Genomic DNA, 13,455 nt, shown 5'->3' with positions numbered 1-13,455 from the left:
TCTGTATTTGGCCAGGAACATAATTTATACGTTATTTAGTGTTTTTTCAGATTGTAGATTCAGAATTAGTCTTCGATTCTTAGCAGAAAAGTTTTACTACTTATTCAAATCTAAAATTTTCTATGAAATTGTGAATATCTTAGTTTTGAGTTGTGTTAGAAAGAAACTGATCACTTCTTATGGTGTATTTAGGGTGGTTTCAGGATGTAGATTTCGATACTTTGTGCTTCTACTTCATGAAGAAAAATTATTCGGAGATCAAACTCGAATCAACTTGTAAATAAAAAAACCCAATTTCTCTAAAAATACTTTAATGATTCTCAATACAACATATCTTGCTAACGAATGTAAACAAATCACAATCCTTCTAATTAAAACCGGAAGTGACTTTTACGGAATTACATACATTCATTTTTATTTTGTACACTTAAAGCAACAAGTTCAATGTAATATCATGCCGAATCTCAATTACGTGTAAGTTTATTCTATTTAAAACGCAATAAATAAAATAGATGAGTGTTTTAGTGGGCGTGCATAATCCAAATACTTCTTAACGTAAAAGATGGTAGACCAATCTCTTCTAGCTCGAGTTTAACTTAACTGCAGCAAGACGCTGGGTTGGGGTCCTTTCCTGATCTCTTGGTTATGTTTATTCTTGTGAATTCCTCCGCAACTGTTGGGTGAATACCCACAGTGTTCATCAGGGCGTCCATGGTCAAATTACATCTGAAACAAACGGAAATAAGCATCACTTACCAAAGAAATGCATGAAAGCTATTTAAAAGATTTTTTTTTTCAATTCGCATGGATATTAGACCAATTGAAAAGTCCCTGGTCTGATGCACAGATGGCGGTGCTAGTATTGAATCCATATGATTTTTAGTTAGTACCAACCTTCAAACAATACGTGTCAAAATTTGACAGCAGTCCGACCATTACTTTGTGAGATATTGCGTTGTGAGTGTAGCTCCTTTTAGAGAGAGAGAGAGAAATTAAATTTATTGATAAATCAAATGGCTATCGACCACAGTCTTCCAGCCAGTTGCATACATTTTTATATAACATATTATTTATAAGTATTAAAAAAAAATAAAATAAAAATAAACATCATCCTAGTGATTCCAAGTGTTCGAAAAGTGGCAAAGCTTAGCTCCTTTTATTATTTGAAAAAAGATTAAAAAAAAAAAAAAAGGATTTCGTGTGCTGATAAAATATTGTTTTTTGAAGGGAAAAATACAGCCGAAGCGAAATCTTGGCTTGATGAAAAGTTTCCAGGATCTGCACCATGAAAATCAACCATCATTGATTTGTATGCTGAGTTTAAACGTGGTGAAATGAGCACCGAAGACGGCGATCGCAGTGGACGCCCAAAAGTGGATGTCACCGACGAAAAAATCAAGAAAGTTCACAAAATAATTTTGAATGACCGTAAAGTGAAGTTGATCGAGATAGCAGACATTGTGAAGATATCACCTGAAAGTGTACATCATATCATTCCCGAATATTTGTACATGAGAAAGCTGTGTGCAAAATGGGTGCTGCACGAGCTCACAATCGATCAAAAGCAACAACGTGTTAATGATTCTGAGCAGTGTTCGAAGCTGTTCAAGTGCAATAAACCTGAATTTTTGGGTCGATATGTGACAATGGATGAAACATAGCTCCATCATTTCACTAAGGAGTCCAATCGACAGTCAGCTGAGTGGACTTCATACGATGAAACAAATCCAAAGCGAGGAAAAACACAACAGTCAGCTGGCAAGGTTATGGCATCTGTATTTTGGAATGGCAAGGTATAATATACATTGATTAACTCCAAAAGGGCCAGACCATCAACAGCGATTGTTATATAGCGTTATTAGATCGTTTAAAGGAAGAAATCGTTAAAAAGGGTCCCATTTGGAGAAAAAAAAAGGTGCTGTTTCATCAAGACAATGCGCCGTGTCACAAAACAATGAAAACAATGCCAAAATTGCATGAATTGTTTCTGTATCCACTGTATTTGCCAGATCTGCCCCCAGCGACTTCTTCCTGTTCTCAGACCCCAAAAGAATGCTTGCTGGAAAGAAATTTAGCGCCAATGAAGAAGTAATCGCCGAAACTGAGGCCTATCTTGAAGCGAAAGACAAATCGTACTACAAAAATGTTATCAAAAAGTTGGAAGATCGCTATAATCGCTGTATCGCTCTCAAAGGCAACTATGTTGAATAATATAATCTAATTTTGCCAAAAAAATGTATTTTACTATTGTAGACCGGAGACTTTTCAATTGGCCTGTTATTTCTCAGAAATTTTGGCAATCAAAGGAATAAAATACAAAGTAAAATCAATTTTACCTCACTTCAAACAAATTGCAAAACTAAAATATGTTTATGTTGGTAAATAGCCTATTGCTCGAATAATGTGGAGACAAAAACAGATCCCTGAGGAACTTCAATCCCCAGAGCCAATGAAAACTAGTAACTCACTTAATCGCAGCGGCAAATCCTTGGATGACCTCTCCAGCCTGTGGTCCCACGAAATGCATCCCCAAGACCTGTTGCGGAGCTTCCCTCTTGGCGACAACCTTTATATAGCAATGAGCGATGTTTTTCTGAGGAATGAAGAACTCGGTTGGTTTGTAGAAAGCGTGGTAGATTTCTATGTTATCTTCGCCGTGCGTTTCATTAGCCTTTTCTTCGCTGAGACCTACAGCGCCATACTCCATTGGGGTGAAAACGGTTGTGGCAACATTATCGTAATCCATTTGTTGCTGGCCACCTGCGAACAACCTCCTGGCTAGCAAACGTCCAGCGTGGATAGCCACAGGGGTCAGTTCAGGTTTGTCCTGGAGACAGAGATACCAGGTGAAGGTTTTTGTATTGTGATTGTGATATATTTTAAAATCCACAATTTTACTATGTCGTTATGAATGTATATTATATTGAATGAAATATATTTATTTGAGTGATTTCCAATTAAATATGCAAATTTGAATATTTGGAATCCGATATTTTTGCCAATTGTCGAATTTATAATGAGCAGAATATTTATTATTTTCTGTATCAACCTGCTGAAATCCAAGGTTTGGCAACTTTTGCTCTCCTAGTGTCATCGGTTATTCCACGTCGTTTGGCGCGCTTGAAGTTTGTTTTCTGAATTTCTGATATATTTAGGTATTTATTTCGATATATTTTGAGTGAATATGAAACGTTGATTCACTATGGGACATAAGAAGTGCATTCTTTGTGGAAAAACTCGCGAATTGAGTGAAATATCGTATGACTGATATGTTTTCATTTCCGCGCGCTTCATGTCAAATTTGATAGTTCATGTTGGGGACAAAATTTGCTTACTGAAAATGACATATGCTCTTTCTATCTATGTTTATTACTCTGAGATTGATGCGAAAAATTTTAGGTTATACTAAGACGAAAATTAAGTCAAACTATTATTTTTTTGTTATGAGCCTCTTAACCTACAACGCTTTCATTTTGCTGCTATCTGGACAGCTGTCACTTTTGAAGCTGTCATCTTTTGACATTTGATAAGTGAAAACTACGTTAATGCAAAAATGGAGCTATACACACTTCAACAACGCATTAATTTTTTATAAATCAAAATAAAACCTCTCATTGGAAAACCCTCTATTTTTGTCTTCAAGATATCATTGATTTTATCGAACATAACTACATTTTACAGCAGCTTGCTAGAATTTTCCTACAAATTCTTCGAATTTACGTGAAAAGGGTCTGAACATTATTCAATAACAGCAATGGTCACACCCCCTAATATATCTCGCCTAAATTCATAAGTAAGATGAATTTACTCACCAAGAGCACATCACCGACTGCGTATATGTGAGGTACGTTGGTCTGCTCGTTCACAGCATCGATTTTGTCGCTCTCTCCGTGGAGCGGGATGCCCAGCTTGTCCAGATGAAGGTCCCTGGTCAAGGCCCTCCTTCCCATCGCGAACAGAACGGTGTCGTAGGTATCTGAGAATTCTTCTTTCTTGTCGTTTATCCACCTGACCAACAGTTTACCGTCGGCCTGTTTCTCCACTGCTGTTATGTTACATCTGAAACGGTTCAGTTGTGAGGTTAGGTAAAGATAGCTATAGTTCTATCAGGTTAGAGGAGGAGCCAATGACTACCAATAGAATAAGAAGAGCACAGAGTTCTTATCTGTCATATTTGCTTGCATCGGATTGGTTGTACAAGCTAACCTACAAGGCACTGATGCCACTTTGAGCAGCTGTAACGAAGTGATTTAACCTATTTTGGAAACTGAATTTGACTATTTTCTGCTGATAAACCGAAAGAACGATAAATGAAACCCATAATAATTACGTTTAAATTTTCATCACCAATTAAAACCTCAAAATTCTTACCTATTCAAGAAGTTGACCCCCTTGTCTTGCATCGCGGCGGCCACCGTCTGGGCCATCTGCTGATCGAAACCCCTCAAAGGCACAGACCTCACCATCACAGTGGCATCGTAGCCCAGTCCCTTCAAGAATCCAGCGCACTCCAAGCCTATGTAACCGGCTCCCACGATCATGGTTTTGCCGGGGGCCTTGTCCAGACTGAAGATGTCGTCGCTGCTTATTCCGTACTCCTGAGCCCCAGGCACGTTGGGGTACCTGGGCCTGCCTCCGACCGCGATCAGGAAGTATTTCGCCGTCAAAGTCCTCTCCCCTTTGGGCGTTACGGTGTGAACGGTGTGGAGGTCCTTGAACGTTCCCAGTCCGTTGATGTACTCCACTTTTCTGGAAGAGAAGGAGTTTAAGAATAGTTATTCATAAGTGCAGAAGGCATTGATATTCTTCCACGAGTTCAAAATTAAAAAATGAGACACGAAGTGGGGTATTTTTGAATGAACGAGTGTTAGAATGAGCCTTCTGTACGAGTATTATACATTATTTTCTTCAATTGACTGCATTTTTATTGAAATTGATTGAATATCGGCATAAATATCGTTTAGTGATTTTTGCACTGAAAAATGTTGGTTGGCAAAACTGTTTTCTGTGTCACCAATTTGACAGATAATACGCTCTATTAGTGTGACTTCACACACCGCCATTTTTGGTTCTCCTGTCAGTGTTCGGAATCCAAACAAATAAATTGACATTCAAATTAGTACGGTGTCGTTGAAGGAATTGGCTTATTTTCATAAATAAGAGTATTTGAGAAACGATTTCAGTATTAATTGATAGACAGAAGGAACAAGGTTAATACCAATAAGTTTGAATCCTGTATCATTCCCCATATTTTGTATAAAGCCGTGTTTATTAGTTGAACTTCAAGTTCGAACTTACTGGCATTAATCTCGTGCCTTCTGTCTATCAATTAATAGTAAAATCGTTTCTTAAATAATCTTATGTATCAAAATAAACCAATTTCTTCAACGACAACGTACTAATTTGAATGACAATTTGTTTGTTTGGATTCCGAACACTGACAGGAGAACTAAAATGGCGGTGTGTGACGTCATCACTAATAGAGCGTATAGATAAAGCCGTGACAGGAGAGTTCCAAGTACCAACATAGAAATGAAATATAACCATGAAATTTGTGTGAATAGAAATTTAAACGCAAGGTATCGAAAAAGCGAATGAAACAAGTGTGACGTAAGAACATAAGTGAAATTCCTGGAATCTCCTTATTTCGCTTTTTGCTAGTTGAATTTTCATGAAATTAGTTTATAGGTGTTTGGGTTGAATTTAAAATGGTTCTATAGGTTTTCGGCTGCTGTGTGTGTGCTGCATAAGAATAGATTAGAATTTTTCCCAAGTCAGTAGTGTCGCAGGCAGGAAATAAGAGTATTAAAGGCATCAACTTACTTGTCCCTCAATTCTACTCTGGTGACCCAGTTGACAGATTTGATGTGATTCTGTACAGCCGTCCTCAAAGTCTCCCAATCGTGTGCAATGTTTTCTGCATCAGGGAATTTCCAACCATAACTCTTGGCGTCCTAAAAAGTGAAAACCAAGAGATAAAACTTTGTTTTTGAAAAAATTTTACGAGGATGAAGTAGTTAGCATTGTTTCAATATAGTTGATCTGCTTTGAAAGAATCAAGTAAAGTTACTATTTCCTGCTAATGTCACTGAGTATAAAATGCTTCAAATCTCTATCCACTCCTAAATCAAGGTGAATAAGCCAAAAATAACTATATAATACAATAATCTGTTTATATTACAATCATAGATAGAAATACTTTGATAGCAAACGCGTACTCATGGTTTATTAATTATATGAAATGATAGTACAGATTGTGGAAACATAGTTTTTCCCACAATATCTACTTACATTTGCATAATTACATACTGCAATGCAATAGCAAGATAATCGACCAATTCAAAACAAGAATCTTCCTCAGATGTTACTTACTTCTATAGCCTCTCCCAAGAGTGCAGCCTGGTGCATCAGCTTCTTGGGTATGCAGCCCACATTCACGCATGTACCTCCAAGACCCCATTTCGTACCCCTCGGTGAAGGAGTGACGTAATCCAAGACGGCTACTTTAGCACCCAAATTTGAAGCTTCTTTGGCTGCTGCCAAACCACCTGATCCACCACCGATAACCACCAAATCATATTCAGGGGTTTCACCTATTAAAAAAAACTTCTGTTAAAAAAATATCGATGAAATATGATCCAGTAATGATTGATTTTCTTGAGAATTTTATATTCTGTTATCTACTTTCATACTGGAGTAGTTCAAATGCACAGATTAGCTTTTTCACTTCCAAAGTGAGATTAAAATCATAATTGATTAAATTTCCCGTTATAGAGGATCAAAATCTCTAGATATTGATCAAATTCAGTAGATATTCAGGATTAATTTTTTATCTAATCACCTTGTTTTTTTCTAGAAATTTAGAAACAGAGAAAAAATGACTTGGAGAGGATTTATTGGAAATTTTGATTTGTGTAGAGATTGGGCAATTTCATGAACCATTTACGATTGTTTCTTATTTATTTCGAAGGACAATCAAAATTTATCCCGTTAAAAAAATATATAGAGCTGCCAATGAATCAGCAAAAATTGTATAAAGAAAAATTAACAAAAAACACTTGAAAATTTCCCCTCAAATCAAAATTTTTCGAACAAACTAGAAATTAACAAAAAATATAAGAAAACTAAAGATAAACCAATGGATAACGTGAGAAAGTAACAAAAATGTAGAGAGAAAAACAACAAAAAAATTTTCATTGACAATTCCGTTCCTCAAAAAAAATGTTTCCAACTCACCCCTAGAAGAAAACCCCTCATTGCAATCACAATGGTGACTCGCTATGAATGTCAATTTATTCTTTTTTTTCGTGAAACAATTCGCGCAAACCGAAGTATCCATCTTTGAAGAAGTACAATGGAGAAATGGGATGATATACTTTCTTTTTATCCAATATAAACGATCATGTTATGTGATTAGGATGATAGCAGATTAAATTCCTAATAATATAGAGCTCAGATCTCTCGAATGAATTACACAACAATTGCAATCTCTGTTATCAGGAAATACAATTTCAGTTCACCTGTAAGTTCTGATTGGGTATAGAACCATCATTTCATTATGTATTTTTCGAATATTACTGAATTCGCGATGTTTTTTTTCCAATTATTAAGATGAAGTGTAATTCAACGAAAATTAAATTATTACTTACGTGTATTCGAATTTTACGTAAACAGAGCTAACAAGAATGAAAATGAGTGTGTCCAATGTGTTAGCATAAGAGTAAGCAAAAATCCAGTATTTATTTCTAATTTGAATACAATTGCTTTCTTACTATCATTTCAAGCGAATACATTAGGATATATTATGAAGATTATGTTATTAATAACGCTCCAAATTTCGGAATTACTGATCGGAAAATCCAATTTGATAACCTTTAATTGTTATGACGTCACGACAACTAATTTCGGAAAAACTATTGTCCTACTCAAAGTATTGCCACATTCTTCATTAACTTAGAAAGGGTTAGGTCATGCAACATTTCCAATTAGATTGCTATTCAGGTAATTAATAAAGTGAAGCCCTATACGCCGTTCATTATAGATTAGAAGACAAGGTGGTTAATTTAGTTCGAATTTCTTTGTCCTCCTAATCTTACCACTAAAATATTTCACAACTTGACACTATTTGAAGGTTAACCATGTAGATAAGACAAAAAATGGTGTAATCAGCCTTAAAGAATAGCGACTCACTTGTGCTATAACATCTCAAATTTTTGCCGAACCTATTTTGCACTAGAACAAAATTCTGCTTTTTGAACTGACAGATTCCACGTATTGTGGCATTTCTAAAACAAAAAACTGCAGCCATTGATTTCGATGACCTTGATAGAGCTTAACTCGATGATCACTAAAGGAATGTGTAGAATTAAGTGAAATCAGTGATAATATAAACATCCTATATATAGGATATCATGAAATCCATATTAGTGACAGGTTCGAATAGGGGCCTTGGCTTAGGGCTGATAAAACGTATAGTGACACAGGATATTCAACCGAAATACATTATTGGAACTTGCCGGGATATCGAAAAGGCTAAGGTAAGGTTAAGTTACAAATGTTATCTATGTTTTAATTCTCACCTGTTGGAGCCATTCTCGAAGGAAATTATTTGATAAACCGTCGGTTAGAGGAGAGGACACTTCAAGCGTATCAAACGGATGTTGAAAAACTTTACGGTTAAAACTTTCCTTCGAATCTGTCAGTTGACCACTTCGTCGTGGAAATACGACTGCCACTACGTGAAGTTGGTTCCCGAATCGGCGCTATAAACGACAATCAAATAGATGAAGCTAGCAGTGTTGATCGTCTGTCTAAGGTCTTGTTCGTTGTCCGATCATTTATTTGCATGAAACCTTGGGATTCGATCGATGTTTTCACTCCCACCTCCACGATTGTGTTTAGTCATTTTTAATGTACCATTATCACAATAATTCTAGTGGAATCTAGAATGGGTGATGTAACAAATTATTAAAATGCCATGTCACTATTCCTGATTACTGAATGAGCGTAGTGAACGACATCATCATTAATGTATGTTGGGTTGCAGGCGATATTTCGCCTTGGAATTTTCCGTGTTTTCTTTTTCATTAAATAATTGGGGATACTGAAAGATAATTGGAAAATTAAATATGTTCTACAACATGGATACGGGTAAAAATAGAAAAGGCTTAAATGGGAGTAGCAATTTGAAATAATGAAGATATTAAATCAGATAGAATTCATACAAGTGAATGACGTCGAATTAAAATTTTCAGGATTTACATCAGATAGCTGCCCTACATCCAAATGTTCGGATTCTCAACTTGGGTAAGGAGTATGAATAAATTGTACAGGGTGTCCCAAATTCGTGGCTTACTGAAAGCATCTCGGAAACTATAAGAATTTCTGATATCTTATTATTTCGAAATAAGAGATTTTTTCTATAAGTCTTATAGTTCTCGATGTGCTTTCAATAAGCATCGTATTTGGGAAGTCCTGTACTCAAGAACAACCGATATTGAATTATCGTAATAAATTATTTTGGTAGATATCCGTAATACGGAAACTTTCGAGAATTTCTCAAGGGAAGTAGAGAACATTGTAAAAGACGATGGTCTAAATTTGCTCATCAACAATGCCGGTTATTCACCAAAATCCACAAGGATACTCTTCTTGAAGACTGAGCAGCTGACTGAGACCTTTCAGACAAACGTAATAGGTCCTATTATGCTAACCAAGGTGGGTTTTACGAAAAAAAAAATTTAATCGGCGGGAATTTTTATTAAATTTGAATTACAGGCCCTGCTCCCTCTCTTGAAAAAAGGCGCTGAAAACTCCCAAAAAAAATTCTCCGCGGAGAGTGCAGTTATCAACATGACATCTATTCTGGGATCTATAGGACTCAATAAAGAAGGTGGTCTCTACCCCTACAGGTGCTCCAAAGTGAGTACTTTTACTTTATGATAATAAAAAGGTGTTCTTAAATTGGAGGTAGAAAGGAAAATGAGAGATTCCTTGGATAATTTTGAGGAAAAATTCCTATAGGGTGTTTTTTTTCGAAGTATATAATTTTAAGTTGGCATTACTGTTCAAGATGGCGACCGATTTAACAGCTGTCAAGTGATTTATTCTCAGTTTGGTTTGGCAATTCATCATGAATAGACTCACGCCTGAACAACGCTTGCAAATAGTGCAATTTCATTTCGAAAATAATAGTTCTGTGCGGAATACGTATCGCGCACTACGTCCATTTTATTTTGTTTAGCGATGAAGCGCACTTCTGGTTGAATGGCTACGTCAACAAACAAAACTGCTGCATTTGGAGTGAAGCTAATCCTCAAGTGTATGTTGAAACACCGTTACATCCAGAAAAACTGACTGTTTGGTGCGCTTTATGGGCTGGTGGAATCATTGGTCCGTACTTCTTCAAAAACGATGATGGCCAGAACGTTACAGTCAATGGTGATCGGTATAGAGCCATGATTACTAACTTTTTCATTCCTAAATTGAACAACCATGATGTCCAGGAGCTGTGGTTCCAACAAGACGGCGCAACATGTCACACAGCTCGTGCCACAATCGATTTATTGTAAGACACGTTTGGACCTGTGAATTGGCCTCCAAGATCTTGTGATTTAACACCGCTAGACTACTTTCTGTGGGGCTATGTAAAGTCATTGGTCTATGCGGATGAGCCACAAACCCATGACCATTAGGAAGACAACATTCGCCGTGTTATTGCCGATATACGGCCACAAATGTTGGAAAAAGTCATCGAAAATTGGACGTCCGGATTGGACTACATCTGAGCCAGCCCTGGCGGTCATATGCCAGAAATCATATTTACAATGTAATGCCACAAGATTATTTTGCGGATAAATAAAATTCATGTCAATAGAATAATCCATCGTTGTTTTATTGCAATTTAAAGTTCTATAGCTCTAAAAAAAACACCCTTTATCTCGAAAACAAAACGTTTGAGGGCCCATATTTATAAGGCCCAGTCCAGCCCTCATCTCGAAAATCTGAATTCCTTCATCTAGGGCCCAAATTGAAAGTCCATACCAAATTGCATTTAAGTTAAGACTGTTTCAAGGTTTGCGGACACACAGACATACATCCACCCATCCAAAATTGTTCAGAACTGCTTGAAATGCATTTTACGATCAAATAATCCTATTCTCGATAGTTTTAGAGTTACGAGATTTCGAATAGAACAGAATAACAGCATTCTCCGTGTGAAATATACAATGCGTGATTTTTTCCTAAGTAGGATCAGTGTTATTTGAATTTCAGATACCTATGAAAACATTTACCGTTATCTTTCCCCATATTTGCAGACGTTTTCATAATTACAATTTTTCAGGTACCTAATAATCATGTGATATGCAATATGCATGTTCATCATCGAACTGATAAGATTTCAGAACAATATAATTTGAGAGCAATTTCATATGGCCTCATTAATATTTTCACTTGATGAATATTGATCTTTTCCAAGGGGTTGTGACGTCCTTGACAAATTGATGCTTATAGATCGACCAAAATTGTGTGTTAGATAGGTTAAACTGACCGTCAAAAATATTTTTTTGTTCTCTATCTCGATTTAACTTCGCTTTTTCTTCAAATTTTAAAATCTTGTTTGTTCTCTTGAAAATTTACTGTTTGTATGAAAAAAATTACTTCAATATTTATTCACAATAGGAAGACCGAACTATCAAATGAATAAACAATTTGATATAGTCCGAATATTAAAAAAATACCAATATTTTTGGTATCGAAATTGGAACAAATTGTTCTCGATCACAAGTAGTACCAATATTGCTATTTTGCCGAAAAAAACATGCAATTTTGATTATTTTCCTTGAGGTGAAATTAATTTCTAAGATTTGTCAATTTGAATCGGTTTAGCAAAATTTAAACTCAAGGATACCGGAAAAATTAAAGAAAACTTACCTCCTCCACCATTGTCGCTGGACTTCATCGGTTACCCTTACTTGATAGTAGGTAGAGCTTCTTCTACCTCAAGTCTTTTTGTATTTATTAAAAAAATACCAACACGAAACTAAAATTTTGATTATATTGCCCGTTTTTCTTCACCATTTGACCTTGTGTCAAACTATACAATCCATAGAGTACAATCTAATAATACTCTGTGGATAGGCACACAGAATGACATCTTCTTCTTTTGGCAATGGTTTCTCCAAAAGTATTGAATAGTAGATATGCAAGATATAAAATTATGCCAAATATTTCCTTTTTCAGGCTGCCTTAAATATGGCTACCAAGTCTTTGAGTCTTGATTTGAAGAAAGATGGTATACTGGCTACTGCCCTTCATCCTGGATGGGTCAAAACGGATATGGGTGGTCCAGGAGCACCTCTAAGTGTGGATGAGAGTATTTCTCACATAATGAATTTCATTGAAAACTTGAATGAAAATCACAATGGAGGTTTCTATCAGTACGATGGAAAAAGTTTAGAGTGGTGAATAAGAATTGAGCTATTTTAAGATTTATACTGGTATACAATAAATATATTTGGGATATAATGTTTTTTTTTTGTATATCTCAATTTCACCCTATCTTATGTAGCTTTCATCGTTGAAGTTTTGTGTGGATTGTTGTGTTGGCGCTTTTCAGTACTTGAAAAAATTATTTGAGATCATCAAATTGATATTTTTTAAGGACATCCCAGCCATTGCTTCGTATACATAGGAGTTTTCTTCAGAGCAGATATCCTTCTGTATAAAACCCAATACAAGTCATCTTTGAAGAAATATGTATTGCCTGTGAAAAAAATTGTTCAATACAAGAAATCTTCACTGGAGGTCAATATTTTGTTTTGCAATTTTCCTTACCATCTTTCCACGACAAGGCTGCATCGATGTTTCTTGGGAGACCCCATTTTTCTAAAGGTTGAGGATGACCAACTGTCTTACTCGTCTCAATGAACCTCCAAAATTTATCATCTTTGAATAAGTAGATTTTATCTGAAGGAATTAAGTTAAATGTGAAAAAATACTTTGACGATAAATGGTATCAAGTATTGTAGAAATAGTACACAGTTGGTTCTAAAACCTGAAGTATTAGGCTGACACCAGATGCGTACTATCCTTAGGATGCTGTCCAAGTGTCTTTCAGGCAGAGATGGTTGCAATCAGTAAATGGTATTAGCGTGCCGAAGGAAATTCAATGAAATAGGCAAGAATAACAAGGTCTGGTCAGTCTGGGTTTCCGTTTACTCGAAAATTGAAGGAAATGAAGAGGCCAACACTCTTTCCAGAAAAGGAGCTCAAATCCTTTCATTGGCCATCATCTTTCTGTGGTATAAGGTAAAGGTACCTACAAGAAAGAGTTTCAGGAGAAGGAAAAAACCAAAAGAGAAACATCTCAGAAGTTTCTGGATCTTAGCAAGAATATGCCACACCTCCACACTTGATTCCTTACTAGGCATTGCCACCTCAGGAAGTACCTAA

The 13,455-nt window shown here is 36.0% G+C and overlaps 2 protein-coding genes across 6 annotated transcripts; one reads left to right on the top strand and one right to left on the bottom strand.

Annotated features, from left to right (window-relative positions):
* Positions 1-294: 294 nt before the first annotated feature.
* LOC123680952 (thioredoxin reductase 1, mitochondrial) lies at positions 295-12,055 on the bottom strand. Of its 4 annotated transcripts, none has more exons than XM_045619088.1 (7): positions 11,935-12,055; positions 6,373-6,593; positions 5,824-5,954; positions 4,372-4,749; positions 3,813-4,059; positions 2,469-2,827; positions 295-726 (listed from the first exon to the last, which is right to left on the bottom strand). In XM_045619088.1, the coding sequence occupies exons 1-7, from the start codon at positions 11,960-11,962 to the stop codon at positions 597-599; spliced, it is 1,494 nt and encodes a 497-aa protein (XP_045475044.1). In that variant the 5' UTR covers positions 11,963-12,055; the 3' UTR covers positions 295-596. The 4 variants fall into 4 exon arrangements, with proteins under 4 accessions (XP_045475044.1, XP_045475045.1, XP_045475042.1 ...); XM_045619089.1 differs by lacking the exon at positions 11,935-12,055 and adding an exon at positions 8,580-8,830; XM_045619086.1 differs by lacking the exon at positions 11,935-12,055 and adding an exon at positions 8,191-8,321.
* On the top strand, positions 8,399-12,525 carry LOC123680954 (C-factor). Of its 2 annotated transcripts, none has more exons than XM_045619090.1 (5): positions 8,399-8,537; positions 9,255-9,306; positions 9,527-9,717; positions 9,778-9,921; positions 12,244-12,525. In XM_045619090.1, exons 1-5 carry the CDS (start codon positions 8,412-8,414, stop codon positions 12,466-12,468), a joined length of 738 nt encoding a protein of 245 aa, XP_045475046.1. In that variant the 5' UTR covers positions 8,399-8,411; the 3' UTR covers positions 12,469-12,525. The 2 variants fall into 2 exon arrangements, with proteins under 2 accessions (XP_045475046.1, XP_045475047.1); XM_045619091.1 differs by lacking the exon at positions 8,399-8,537 and adding an exon at positions 8,865-9,030.
* Positions 12,526-13,455: the final 930 nt, after the last annotated feature.

This window comes from Harmonia axyridis, chromosome 5, assembly GCF_914767665.1.
Source record: "Harmonia axyridis chromosome 5, icHarAxyr1.1, whole genome shotgun sequence".
In the NCBI taxonomy this organism is placed as follows: Eukaryota; Metazoa; Arthropoda; class Insecta; order Coleoptera; family Coccinellidae; genus Harmonia; species Harmonia axyridis.
The sequence above is the reverse complement of the archived record's forward strand: the minus strand, read 5'-3'. Positions and strand labels throughout refer to the sequence as shown.